Below are 14,772 nucleotides of genomic sequence, written 5' to 3' on the forward strand. Positions count from 1 at the left end.
CATAATAAAAAATCATAACTTAGTGTAAACAGGTTTTTTACAAACACAAATAAATGTGAATACATCAACATTAGACACATTTAAAAAGGCTATAATAGCTGCTGACTCAAAGAGTTCATAAGCTGATATTTTATGGAATATATTAGTGCATGTGGGTCACTATTAGTGTTATTATATGTAATTCATTCATTTCGTCATTTGAAATTAAATTTTTTTCTAAAAAAATAGCACATGAAAAGCAAAAATAACTCCATTAGTGTTTTTACTGTTGCTGAATCTTGTTTCATTTTTCTGATAATGAGTTACATAAAGTTATGATTGATAAATATTTCTCTGATTTCCTATAATTGAACCAGATCAAGCTGATGATTTAATTATTCAGTATATTTAGGTGTAATAATCTCAATAGTTACATTAATCTAATGGGACCAGTTTTGTCTGTGAACACGTGAAATATAATTAAAAAATATTGCATTTCACAAATTGGGACGGATTAATATTAGTATTTATGCTAACATTTATTTCACACAACATGTGACATGTTAGTTTTTATCCTTCCATATGTGATACTCACAAAATGAGTGTTTTGTTGAGATGTTTTTATTTTGGTTTCCTTCCCATGCAAAGTCAATTTAAGTTTATTGTAGTTGCAATGTTTCATTTTACTTTACCATGTCATGCTGTGAAACGGACACTAGATGGCGACACTAACCTGAAACGTAAGCGGTGCGCACCGGACGTGCCTCATAATCCAACTGAATGGAGAAAGAGTCACATGTGTCCGGCTTTGCTGTGTCTTCCCTACACTTACAGGTTAGTTTCTCACCTTTTATGTGAGTACAGGTGTTTAAAACATAATAGGGTGCTCCACTGATAAGTTGCCTGTTAGCTAAAATGTGTAAATGTGTGTAGAAATGTAAGTTTCATGCTACGTGACGAGGAGAGTAAGCAAAATGGCGGTCGACACCGTAGTAAGTGTGTACTTTACTTATTTCTATTGGCTCCTGGTCATTTGTGGGTTGTTTTGTGGGACAATAATGTGTTTGTAGTTTTATCTTTATGTGTGAAATATGATGTGTGAGTGCAATACATTGTGTGGTTGTTTAAGCTAATGCTAATGTAGGGATACAAATGTGCTACATCTGAAGCCTAGGTTTAGGGCCTGTACTTAAACTGAGACTGTTGGTGTGGTTAGAGTTCTTGGGTTTGGTGACAAGCCAGGAGTTAGTCATGTTTCTGATTGTTAATAAGTTGGTTAGTTAATGGTGTGTGTGTAAATCAATAACTGCATGTAAGGTTATTCTGTTACATTAAGTAAATACTTAAAATATGTTTAGTTATGACAAAATGTACTCTTAATTAAGAGGTTAAAAACAAGGTGTTTAAACAAGATTATATACATGATTGGTGATACAGTTAGATGACATGATTGTGAAGAAATATGTTTATTTTTGGTTTTATACTGAATTTCATATTTTTGTGAAAATATGTAAAATGGACATTTTGTGTAAATGATCACATCTGTGGTTATAACAGTGCTTCATTGCAAGCAGGAATAATAAGAATAATTCATAAATGCAGAAAGGGGTTTATTTGAATGTGTAAATACATTTATGTCAGAGGACCCAGAGGTCCTCAAGCCATAGCTTGGGATTCCGTTAAAAAATAATAATTTAAAAACAAGTCATTTTTGTATTTTTTTCCAATAGACAGACAAAATCACAAGCGACACACTGTGCCTCTCCATGAAACCAAGACAAAACAAAACTAGGCCAGGGCTGTATTCGTGAGGTGAATATGTGTTTGGAAACTGAAAATGCAAAAATGACAACCTGTATCTGGATTTGTTGACAAGTTATATAATGATGGGAAAAACAGAAGACTGACCTTGACCTTAAATATGACCTTGAGTGAAGGTCACGCATTGAAAGGAAATGTTGTTCAATGGTACCAGTCTGAGCACTGTATCACAATTTGTGGCTAGGGCTGGGTGATATGGCCTTTTTTAATATCTCGATATTTTCAAGCTTTATCACAATATTCAATATACATCTTGAAATGTTGCCCTTGTCTTGAGATGATGCTTTGATGCATACAATCGAACCAGAATGGCAATACTCAATATATAAATTTTGGTTTTTGACACTTGACGTGACTTTGACCTTGACCTTGACTTTTTGGCCCCAAAAGGGTCGACTGCACATCCTTGACATTGTCCCTATGAGATGACATATGTGTCACTTTTAAATTGCTAAATTCAATAAAACAAAATCAAAAACACAGCTCTTCCTGCCTCCATCAGATCAAATCTAGCCCTCATGATTTTATACTTAAATGGAAAGAATCAATTTGTAAACCAACGGGTTACAATTAAAAAAAAAATCTATCTATATATATATATATATAACTATGCATGGGGACCAATGCACCAATAAAACAAAGACTCTTGAGATGCACAGTTTATGACACACTGCTGTATCACCGCAGAGCAATGGTTGACTAAATAACTTAAAAATCGTGTAAAAAAATCTAATAAATGTGCACAGGAGTTTGCATGTTCTCCCCGTGCTGCATGGGTTTCCTCCGAGTGCTACGGCTTCACTCTAATCAATCTAAGTCATGTTTTTGGATTGTGGGAGGAGTCTATAAATTGCCCGTAGGAGTGAATGTGAGTGGTTGTGTTTCTACGTGTGTTGCTCTGTGGTGGACTGGCGCCCTGTGCAGGGTGTACCCCCGCCTAACGCTCATTGAGAGCTAGAGATAGACGCCAGCAAATGAAGAAAAGTATTTAAAAAAAAATATATATATATTGATATAGACGATATTGTAACTTTCTTTATCAACAAAATAGAAAACTTGATATATCTTGAATCTTGATTTATCGCCCAGCCCTAGTTTAAATACATAAATCAATTCATCTAATGGATTAATTGTTACACCCTTAATAATTTTACAAGTATTGCGATTAGACATTATCTATTCTATTTAATTTTAATTTCCTTATTTCTGCGGTGTGGATGTATTCCGCTAGAGCTGGGCGATATTCCTGAAATATGTATCACGATATAAGTGTTTCATATCAGCCAATATTGATTATTTTTAATTTTTTCACCTATTTAAAATAAGGACTAGAAGAAAAACATTTAGATACTTTTATTTTAAACGTAATCTTTAACATTTTAAAAAGAGGTCAACAAAACTATGGAAATAAACTAAAAAAGCTCAATTAAAAAAAAACTGTTGAATGTACAAATATAGACATTAAATAAATGCTTAATCAAAGAAAATGTGCAACATATTTTATAAATAATAAATCAGTGCACACCTGTGGAAGAACTGACATCTCTGACATGAAACCAACAGCAGGGTATTATTAAGAAAATATTATGGGTACAATTATTTTGGCATTTATTTCTCCTCATTTATAATGAAATTATTTTCTAAAAAAATAAAAGAAGAAAAAGCACATGAAAAATAACTAATAGTGTTTTTACTGTTTAAAATAAACCACTGCTGCTGAATGTAGTTTATTTTATATCTGATAACGAGTTACATAAAGTTATTTTATCAGTAGCAGTAGTGGTTTTAATATTTTAGTAAATTTTTTGCAGGCTCCTTTTTCAAATGTATTTAAAATAAACTAAAATTAAAGAGAGAATGTTATTTAACTGTTGAACCTTGCCATAATTTTATTTATTTATATATTTTTTTAAATTGAAAAAAAATGTTTATGGACTTGGTTTTGGTCTTGGTCTCGGCTTGTCTTGGTCTTGACTCGGTCTCAGCTCCCGAAAGTCTTGTTCTTGTCTTGGTCTCGGTGCATTCTGGTCTCGGGCAAGTCTTGGTCTCGGATAGTGTGGTCTTGAACACAACACTAGTTATGGCTGATAAATATCTCTGTGATTGTCTTTAATTAAACCAGATCAGACTTGATGATTTAATCATTAATTACTGAGAGCAGAACTAACAGGATATTTAGGTGTAATTATCACAATAATTACATTACTGTCTAATGGGACCAGCTTTGTTTGAACACATGAAATATAATTAACTTTATGTGTTTATTTCACACAACGTGTGACATGTTAGCTTTTATCCTACGTAAATTAGTGGCCATTTATGGTTTGATGACAGTAAGCCATGTATTTTTAACTTGGTCTCACCGGTGGTTAGCGTTGGCTCTTAGTCCAGTCTGATGTGTCGGTGGGTTAGCTTAGCTTAGTTAGCTTTTCCAGCGTGCATCTGTCTCTCTGGGTGGATCTGGCGGAGGATCTTGGACTGGTTCACTTTGTTGGATGTCTGGTCTTTAACCAAGCACCGGTACATCCACAGTGAAACATGAAACTGCTAATGTACACCGCTACTTTGGAGCAGTTCAAGCCGTTCATCTGCCTACATCCCCCAGAATGCCTTACGGTTCTGGGTCGCGGGTTGTTTCTGGGTTTTTTCTAACTGAGTTCAGTGAAACTATCAAACATTCTCTCACATATTTTCTTTTCGATGTATATCGTTATCGATTTATCGGCCAGGCTTATAATCCAGTATATCTGAACGCCTCTCCTAAGCAGAGGTTGAGACGGAGCACCAAGTGCAAACAATTAAACTTTCACTCAGCGCGATTCATGTTTCTGTGTCACATTATTGCTATAGCTATGCTGGACCCCTACACTGCACCATTATAGATCTGTACATTAAGATTTAAAGTGTACTAAAGATGTCACATATACAGATTTTCTCGCTACAATTATTGTCAGAGAATTAATTGCGATATTATGATCATCACGATTATTTTTGCTTTTTTTTACTGTATTTTCACACTATATATTGAATAATTAAAGTCACATGAACACTTCTTATAGGTCTTGAATATTCATTTATTTTCCTTTCTTTGATACTCTAATAACAAAATAATGTATCAACAATCGAAAATAAACAGAGTACAAGAAAAATGTAAATAATCCCATTTTTAAATCCCGGAATTTAAAAACAAATCATATCTGCTGTGAAAACTATTAACTACAGTATGTCTCCCACAAAGTATAAATCATATAAAGGATAAAGGAGCTGTCTATGAAAATATATAAATATTGAAAATAAATAATATATTATATAACAAATTAATATAAATGAAATATATAATTATATACTATCAGAAAGAAATATATAAGTTGCAGTTTAATAATAAATACATTTCCTCTACTTTTATTTGCCGTGTGCTACATCTTAAATTTGTACAGCTTTTCTTTCATTTATGAATGTATAAATATTTATCAATTTTTAATCACATCATTCATATCCTATGACTTGGTTCACATTAATATTTTGTTTCAGATGCAGTGAGGAAATGATGTCACTGGCTGGAAAACCAGGGGAATAAACTAGTAAGGCTGGACTGAACGATGGATGGATGGATGAACACTATTTTTGCTAAATAGTTTCTTTGTGCAGTACCTCTGCCAACTGTAAATATTTTATTTTTCCATTTCCGATAGCCTACAGTACCTATAAGTTTGAAAGTGTCAGCATTTTGTGCCTTTTATAGCCCTAAACATCACTATTTCCTGATACGGCAGAGACGCTGCACAGTCTCACTCTGCTGTAAGGCAGGAGGAGGAGGAGCCAGGAGGAGGCCACACCCTCTCCCAAAAGCACATTGTTGCTCTGCCTCTGTTCTCATAGCGTGTTTTTATGTGTTTGCACATGCTCAGTCAGTTCCCTAAGATGAAAACCATTTACCGTGCTATGCTAAATGCTATACGTATGTTCACAGTGCATTAGTGAATTGATACAGCGTGGCCGCTGCTACGTTCTCTAGTGGGCGGGATTATAACACTACAGTCAGGATGACAGCGCCAGAGACGATTAAGAAACTTTCTTTTGAGGAAAAACGACAGCTTTTAAAAGATGGAGACCAACACCTGAGCTACCAGACCTTCAGCAAAGGTAAGGTCAGAACATTGTTCATATTTTCTACAGTGAATGGTAGGATTGACTTTGTGGATGTTGTCATTTTCTCTGTGTTTCTGTGTTTCCAACACAAACAATAGATGTGCTGCCGTGTCATGAGATATATGTTGTTGGGAGAGTATGGAGGCTATATTAAATAGTTGTTTATGTTTCTTTAATGGTGTTTATTATGTTGATTTTGTTAGTTGGATAAATGCTTGTCCATGTGGATCTTATTGGGTTTTTTCTTTCTTATTATGAATTTTATATTTTAATAAGCGCATTGAGATGACTTTGTTGTACATTGTGCTATACAAATAAAGTTGAATTGAATTGAATTAACGATTGCCAGCAGAAACATATGAAATTGTCATTGGTGTTGACATTGGTGGGCTCGATTTGCAACGCCCTGCCTACCCTACCCTAGTTCTCACGGCACGTCACTGTCAATAGCATAACATTTTAGTCATAAGTATTTAAATTAAAAAAGAATACTTGATGAGTCAAACCACCACTAGAGGGCACTTTAAATGTATATTTCTTTTTTATAGCAAAGATATAGTGTGCATTATATTTATCTTGTTGTTTTTTTGTGCAATGCTTTCCTCTAATAATATCAATAATTTGTATTTTGAACCTGTTACTAAGATGTAAATTTAAACGCTGATGTTTTTATATTTACAGAGATATTTGTAAAACAACCATTTAGTATTATTGTTTTTGTGGTTTATTGCATTTTTTTCCAGTCAACATAGACATAAATCTACACATATTCAAAGTTTAAAATGTATTGTGTGAAAAATACTCAAAAAAAATATATTAATACATAAAACGTTTTTTATTCTTACTAAGGGCTTACTAATATATATAAACAAAGTTCACAAAAATTAATATTAAAAAAACAAATGAAAATACTAAATAAAATGTAAATTGAAGATTAAAAAAGAAACACAAACTTAAAACATATTTACATATATACATACACATGTGAATCCAAACATAGATATTCCACATAGATTGTAACGGTGGTGGCATTGAGTAAAGTAATGAGGTAGGAGGATTGTTATAGGACAGTCAGTGTTGGTGGTGGTGGATGGTCACAGGTAGCTGTGAAGAAGCCCTCACTCAGACCAAAGCCTGGATCCAGGGTTGGGGGTACGGTCACTGTGTCCACTTTGACCTCCGCCCCTTCCCCCGACACCGAGGACTCATTGAGATGGTCCTGATGCTGGTACAGATAGTGCTGAGGCGTCTGGAGCTCTGCTACGTTCCCTGTGCCGTTCGTGGTGGTGACACACAGGTCCATGTAGCCGTAGGACAGCTGCTGGTTCATCACGTCTCCCCACCACCTTCCCAGCTCTCCTATTGGTTCCTGCATCCCCTCCATCTCACATTCCAGGGACCTCAGAGCAGCGTTGAGGTCAGAATCTTCCAAGGTGCTACAATCACCACCGAGAACTTCCTCCAACGCTGCTGCCAGAATGTCTACCCTCATGGAGTCTGGTTTAGTGGACAACAGGGGCTTTTGTTCAGGAGTCACATCTTCATTAGCAGAAGTTCTTGCAGTGTCCTGATTGCCCTGAAAACCATTGTTCCTCCTCAGCGTTCTGGTCCTGCCTTTGAAGATGCCGTTGACGAACATGTCTGCATACTCTGGGTCAATCTGCCAGAAACCTCCCTTGCTGGGCTCGTCTTTTTGTTTGGGGACCTTCCTGAAGCACTTGTTGCGGGACAAGGTTTGACGAATAGAGTTCTGTAACAAAGACACAATAAAACCAAGATTTATTACAAAGCCATTGAGCAAATATGAGTAAGTGATGAGAAATGAAGGGAGATGGATACTCATAAATAATAAAAGTGGGTGTCACTTACCTTCCAGCTGGGTTCTGTGTGTTTGTAGTAGCAGAAGTTCTCTGTTATCCACTTAAAGATGTCGGACACAGTCACTTTGGGCTGTTTGCTGGCCTGCATGGCCATGCAGATGAGAGAGGCGTGAGAACAAGGTGGTTTGACTTTGGGGTCAGTCTTGTAGACCACCTCCACCAGAGGGATGGGCTGCTCCTGGATGCGGGGATGGGGACCAACGGTGGAGTCGCTGCCGAGGTACTGAGCCATCCCGGGGGATGCGGTGTCTCCCACGGCGAGGCTGGACGGAGAGTCGTTGCCAAGGCGTCTGAGGAAGAGCTGCTCCTGGGAGGAGGGACACCCGGGGCCACTGGGCCACTCCGGGTCTGAGCTGAGGATGGAGAAGTCCTGGAGCCAGTGGAGGCTGGTCAGGGTGTCATCAAGGGGGGCAGGTCCAGACCCTTGGACCTGATCCTCTAGGTACATCTCCAACCTGTCCACCTTAAACCTTTTGGCTCGAGGCATTGGAAAGACCGGCATCCTGGTTTGAGACTGAAGATGCTCCAACTGGCATGGAAAATAAAAGATTGGAAAAATCAACACAAAATTAAAAAAAAAATCCTACTTCCTGTTTAAACATCATAATAAATCACTTCCCTGTGGTCTAAATGACATATCTGTGCTGGGGTTTGACTCCTATTCAGCCTCAGAACAAACTTTAAAGTTCTGCTGCTGGTGTATAAATGTGTGAATGGGTTTGGTCCAGAATACATCAGTGAGATTTTAGTCAGATATAAACAGCTTTAATGTCCTGGAAACAAACAGATTCCACACATTAAAAAGATGAAGGTAAAACTAAATGAAACCTTGACCTGCATGGTCAAAGGTCAACAGAATACAATCAATAAATAAACATTAATATAATTTACACATCATCATTTGCCTCCATAGAATTTAAATATGTCAGTATTTATATGTTAATTTATTCACATTTATATTGAATTAATGCTAAACATGAATCAATACTGTTTGTTTTTAATAAATTAATTGAGTAAAAGTTTCACAAAAAGGTTTCCACACTGTTGGAATGATATATTAAATAAAACAATTCTGACTAAATAGTAAATGTTAAAATGGATTAGATTTAAGTAGAGTTTTATAACAAAGTAGTTCCAAAGTGCTTTACAATATCAGCTCTCACACAGGATTAGAACTGAATATGTAACTACATTTTTAATCTTATTAAACAAACTGTATTTTTTTCTTTTTTTTACTTGACTCCGGAATTTATCTCAATAAATAACTATATTTACAATATTACAAATCCAGCAAAATGTACTAACTTGATTCAGGAATATCAGTGAATTAATCATTAAAGTTTACAATATTACTTCTAACGTTGGTGACAAACCTTGATCACTGCTGACATCTGCTGGTCAATGTTTACGGGCTGCTTTTAAAGATATTAGACCTCCTTTAGTCAGTCACTGTTGTAGATCCTGCTGCAAAACTCACACTGCGGTAGATTCTGATCAGCTTTCATCTTTTAGCCTGCGTTACCATGACTACCTGTAAACATTGGCTCAACTGCCACTAGTGGGAAATTTAAAAAATGCATGATTATGAGCAGGGCTCCTGTAGCACTACTTAATACCCTAATACTTTTGTTTTTAGCTTTAAAAAAGTAATTTTGGGGTTAAAAAATCTTGTATCTGTAGAAGTCAATGTGGGCATTAGTTACACTGAGCCAAACAGCGGTGCTTATGTTAAAATAACTACTTATTTATTATAATAAAGACAACTATAGCCCTCTTAAGACGTAGGGTAGTGTTTGATACATTTATAATGCATAATAATGGCTTCTAGAATACATAAAAACATGTTTTACATGGTAAACACTGCTTTCAGTCATTAAGAGCAATGCTGAATTTAACATTTATTCATGAAATTTATATCAGTTTATTTAAACAAAATGGGAATATAATCATGCTTACATTCACCAGTCATCTTTTTACAAAATAAATAAATACAATTAAATAAATAAGTAAAATAAATTAAAACATTTAAACACAATAAAATAAAATAAATGTTAAGGGTTTAGAGCAGTGATAACTGGTGGGTCTGGACCCAAAAGTGGGTCATGAACCTCTACTCGGTGGGTCACGAACAGCAGGTCAAAAATAAATTAACTTACAGTCTCTAATTTTGGACTTTTCTTTTATTTTGAAAGAAACTTTTCTTTTGACAGGCATGCCGTGAAGTGCATGTTGCCCAGGAAAAATATAGATTATGTTTTTGAAAAAAAAAAAAAGATTATATATATGTGTGTGTTTTCAACAGTTATTTTTGAAAAACTGAATTTGATTTGTTGATTTTTGAGTTATTGAAGATGGCGATATTTTGGTTCCCCTGGTTGTATATTAAAACAATTAAATTGAATATAACAACATCCTACATTGACTTTGAAAGTTTTCATTTTGTTGGTGACTACATGGAAAATATACAGTCTTACAGTAGCAAGAGAGCAACTCTAACACTGATATATAATAATCAATCTGATACTCCTACATATATATATATATATATATACTATAAGGCTATATGGTGCACTTAAAATCCTTTAATTTTCTCAAAAATCAACAGTGTGCCTTATAAACAGGTGCGCCTTATATATGAAATGAACTACTGTGCTTCAACATACTGAACTGAAAAAGTCAGTGTATTGTTCTGTATTTTATGTGTTAAACCTGAACAATGTTGAGAGTTATTGTTAATGAGTTGAATAAAGTTTGACTTATCTGACTATTTTATTTCGCTTAATGCGTCTTAATAATAATAATAATAATAATAACAAACCAGTGCGCCTTATAGTCCAAAAAATACAGTATATTATGTTTAAAAACAATGTCAATAAAAAACAGGTTAAAATGCTTTCATTCATTATTTATGTATAATTTACTTTTATACCAGTAGAGGTCTCTGCTTCCTTACTTTGTGTCTTCATATCTGAGTAACAGAAAACTTCACTTAAATGTCCCTTTGTTTGGGGGGGTTTAGGGAAATTTCATGGGATAATTAGAAGGAAATTTGCCAGATTTTCGAAAAACTGAGAGTTCTTTCAAAAATTTGAAATCAAAAATGATTGCTGTGATGTGATATGAGAGCTTGGAAACTGAGCTCTGCAAATATTGTTGATATTAATTGAATCTTTGTATTTGGAGGGCCTGAGATATCTACAGCTGAATTAGTTGGTAATTTACAAAATGTTTAATGTATTTGAATTTGACACATGTGCATTTGACACAGAATATGAAGCTTCAAAGACCTGTTGTTGTGCTGCTTCTGTTTATTTTCAAATTAAAAATAAAGTTAAATATCAAATTATCCACACATCCCTTTCTTCAGTTCCTCCTCAGAGTTGGTTATGGAATATATATATATATATATATTCTAATCCCCTTGGCACCAGACCCAAATATTCATGTGCACCCCTGCTCATGGACATAATTGTGGTTTTACCTCGTTATGAACAGGAAGTCTTAATAATACAGCTACAACACATGCACTAAACATTCTTTACTTTGATGTTATATTTTTGTCAGCTCATAAAAATGAAAAGTTTTTCTCAAAAACTAAGCTTTGAACACTGAACATTGATTTATTCTAGTATTTAAAGGTTTTGCAAAACATTTTCATATTTATAATTTTAAGGGTTAAACTATGATGTTTTTGTATTTGCTGAGATATTTGTAAAACAACCCTTTAGTATTATTATTTTTGTGGTTTATTGCACTTTTTTCCAGTCAACATAGACATAAATCTACACATATTCAAAGTTTAAAATGTATTGTGTGAAAAATACTCAAAAAAATATATCTGACCATAAACAAATCGGTGGCTGTCTGTGGTTTTATGACAGTAAGAAGTGTTCTTTTATTTGGTCTGTTCCTTATTTGGAGTGGTTAGCATTAGCTCTTAGCCCAGTCGGTGTGTTAGCTTAGCATAGTTAGCTTTAGTTGAGTTTCCAGTTCATAATCATTGCTACAGGTTCATCTCTGTCCCTGTGTTTGTGGAACTTTGGGTGGACATGACAGAGGAACTTGAATGGCTTTCCTTTGTTGGATGGTTGTCTGGTTTTAACCAAGTAGCGGTCCATGATGTAATAAAATAAATGTGAGAGGGATTCTGGTTTATTATTACAAAAGCTGCATTTTTTGTCGGTGTCTAAAAGTTTGGAGAAATACAAATTGGATGGAAAAATATTGTATAAGATTTTCTTTAATCCTGTTATTAAAACAAAATTTGTAAGGCAGTGTCCAAGCCTTTTCTCAATTAATGTTTGTAAAAAGGTTTCACCAAAAGGCCTTTTTTCCTGGAGATATTTTCCTCTTTTCGTGAAATGTATTCTGTATATGTTTGTTTGTGCACTTTCAGTCCATGATATTTAAACCATTTACCATTAGAAGACGTTCCACTCTTAGGGTTTCTTGAAACTGAAGATGACTTTTCATTAAAAGGAATAAATCACCAGGAATAACTTTGGTTACAATGTTAAATTCTTTGCTAGTAACAGGGAATGATTTGATTAGGAGGAAACGCTTATAGCTTAGTAATGCTTCTTCAGAGTCAAAGAGATCACTTATAGAAATAACACCTCAATCAACCCAGTTTTGTCTAAATGTTGTTTTCCTTCTGATCGAAATGTTTTCATTATTCCAAATTATAGATTTGTGTGGGGAGAAATTGTGAGTGTAACATATTTTCCAAGCCAGAATAGCCTGTTGATAAAATTTACATAATTGTAAAGTTAATTTTGGCTATATTGTAATTACAAGTGAGTAGAAAACGAAGACCACCAAGGTTGTTAAATATATTATTTGGAATAAAATACCAGATAGAATTGGGAGTTTTGAGACATTCCTTTATCTATTTAATTTTAAAAATATAGTTCAAATCAACAAAATGTAACAGTTCAAAACCCCATTCTTTCTTGGATCCTGAAAGTTTATCTTTTTTTTTATATATCGTGCTTTTTATTTTTTCAAGTAAAGTTGAAAAATATTTGGTTCATTTCTTTAGACGTTGATTCCTGAACAAATAGAGATAAAGCAGGATATATTAGTCTAGAGATACCTTCAGCTTTCCTTAGGAAAATTCTTCCAAACATTGTCAAATCACGTTGGAGCCACATGTTCATAATATTTTGTGTTTTCTTAAGTCGTGGAAGAAAGTTTTGTTGTTGTCTAGTCATCATGTTTTTTGTGATTGACAGTTTTCTTGAATGGTATATTACATACATTCTCACTATCTGAGGTGGCGGTTGACGGTCGCCCTTGCACCAGTGGGGGGGCATTGCCCCGTGGCCTGCGCTGTCTGGTGGGGGGCGGGGCCTGGGCTGCTGTTCTTGCGCCGGCTGGGGCTGTGCGGTCCTGCTGGGCTGTAGCCAGTTCGTGGGCTGTGATGGGGTGGCACCCCCAACGGGGGCTTGGCCCAGGGGCTAGGGCTCATTGCGCGGGCAGTATCGAGAAAAGGCGATCTGGCACACTCTGGGGTGTTCAGTCGGTGCACCTGGGGGCCAGAGGTGCGACTTGGTGCCCTAGGCAGCTATGGCCATGGTCGTCGTCCCTGGGGGGGGGGCTGCTGTCTCGGCTGCTTCTGTTCTGGGTCCTTCTGGCCTGGGGTCCGGTCCCTGCTGGCTCTGGGCACGGAAGGTACTAAAAACTTCTTTTCTCCCATCTTCAGTGGTTTCATTGAGGGATTCTGGGAGGTTCAAAAGCTTCAGGTTCCAACGTCGACTGTACTGTTCAGTTTCTTCAATTTTTTTTATCTTGTTCCAGGAGGTGTTGATTCATCACATGCATTTTGTCATTAGTTGACTTTGTCACATTCTTGTATGGCATTATAGAAATACGGGCCTGTTTAAGACGTCAGTTTGTCGTATCTTCTATTGAGTTTACAGCATCAGTGCCCAAAACATTACGGAGCTCAGGTGAAACGATGCTCACCGGACGCTATCTTGGCTTCCCCCCTTGTTTTGTGTTGTTGTATAACAAGTTTACAGTCAGGATTTGACATGTGTGAATTGAAGATTCTTCTTCTTTTTGGGATTTATTGGCAGTTTGCACTCAGGTGCATTACCGCCATCCACTGGTTACAAAACTGACCGAAAGACTGATATTTATTAGGCTGGACTCAAAACGCCACTCACTTTGTTCTTCTTCTTCTTCTTGAGACGCTCAGAGCCCTTTTTTGAAATGGAGCCCGGGGGCCCACCTCTATTTCTGTAAATTTCCAAATGTATGGGGAAATAGTTTTGTGATATATCGATTCAAAGGCAATTGAACATAGATTATGATTTTATGTTGCACAATTTGAATTGTTTTACTCATTTGACTGAATTCTCAGGAACGTGGTACGTGCTATTCTGCACTGAGATGTTCCGCGGGCCCAGCCGTAGTTAATCTGAACTTGTTCATCAACATTACACATTATGTCTTCTCTCACCATCCATCATAACACTGATTGTATCTCTTTGAATTACTGTAAACAAATATTGATAGTTATTTTCCTTTTCTTTTATTGTTTTGTTTCTTGATATAATTTTATAATAAATGTTTTTATCAACCAATGAATAAACTTACACTGAACTAAAAGTAAATAGTAATGACAAATCATTATTAGTTTATACATAAATCTTCATACAATAATGAGGTGGGGTTTTTTTTGGCCCTATTGTTCCCGTAAGGATGCATTATTATTATTATTATTATTATTATTATTATTTTTTTTTATTTATTTATTTATTCAGTTTATTTCCGACATGGTTGCATTCACAGTTTGTTTTTTTTTTTTTTTTGTACATGCCGAAAAAGGAGACGAGAGAAGCAGGTTGCTTATCCGAGTCCTGTCCCCTGTTTTGAACACAGAAAATTTACATCAGAGCTCGTCTCTCTGGTCAAACATTCTTTGGTTCTAAACACA

At 35.5% G+C, this 14,772-nt stretch overlaps 1 protein-coding gene and 1 long non-coding RNA gene across 2 annotated transcripts; one reads left to right on the forward strand and one right to left on the reverse strand.

The window, feature by feature from the left end:
- Positions 1 to 731: 731 nt before the first annotated feature.
- LOC114481927 (uncharacterized) lies at positions 732 to 5,827 on the forward strand. The gene is made up of 3 exons (XR_003676284.1): positions 732 to 813; positions 5,332 to 5,381; positions 5,771 to 5,827. It is a non-coding gene; the product is annotated as an uncharacterized LOC114481927 (long non-coding RNA).
- A 1,040-nt stretch (positions 5,828 to 6,867) lies between these two features.
- Positions 6,868 to 9,328, reverse strand: LOC114481883 (forkhead box protein J1-B-like). Its single transcript, XM_028476944.1, has 3 exons — positions 9,203 to 9,328; positions 7,819 to 8,358; positions 6,868 to 7,699 (listed from the first exon to the last, which is right to left on the reverse strand). Exons 1-3 carry the CDS (start codon positions 9,218 to 9,220, stop codon positions 7,010 to 7,012), a joined length of 1,248 nt encoding a protein of 415 aa, XP_028332745.1. The 5' UTR covers positions 9,221 to 9,328; the 3' UTR covers positions 6,868 to 7,009.
- Positions 9,329 to 14,772: the final 5,444 nt, after the last annotated feature.

This window comes from Gouania willdenowi, chromosome 19 (assembly GCF_900634775.1).
Source record: "Gouania willdenowi chromosome 19, fGouWil2.1, whole genome shotgun sequence".
Lineage (NCBI taxonomy): Eukaryota > Metazoa > Chordata > Actinopteri > Blenniiformes > Gobiesocidae > Gouania > Gouania willdenowi.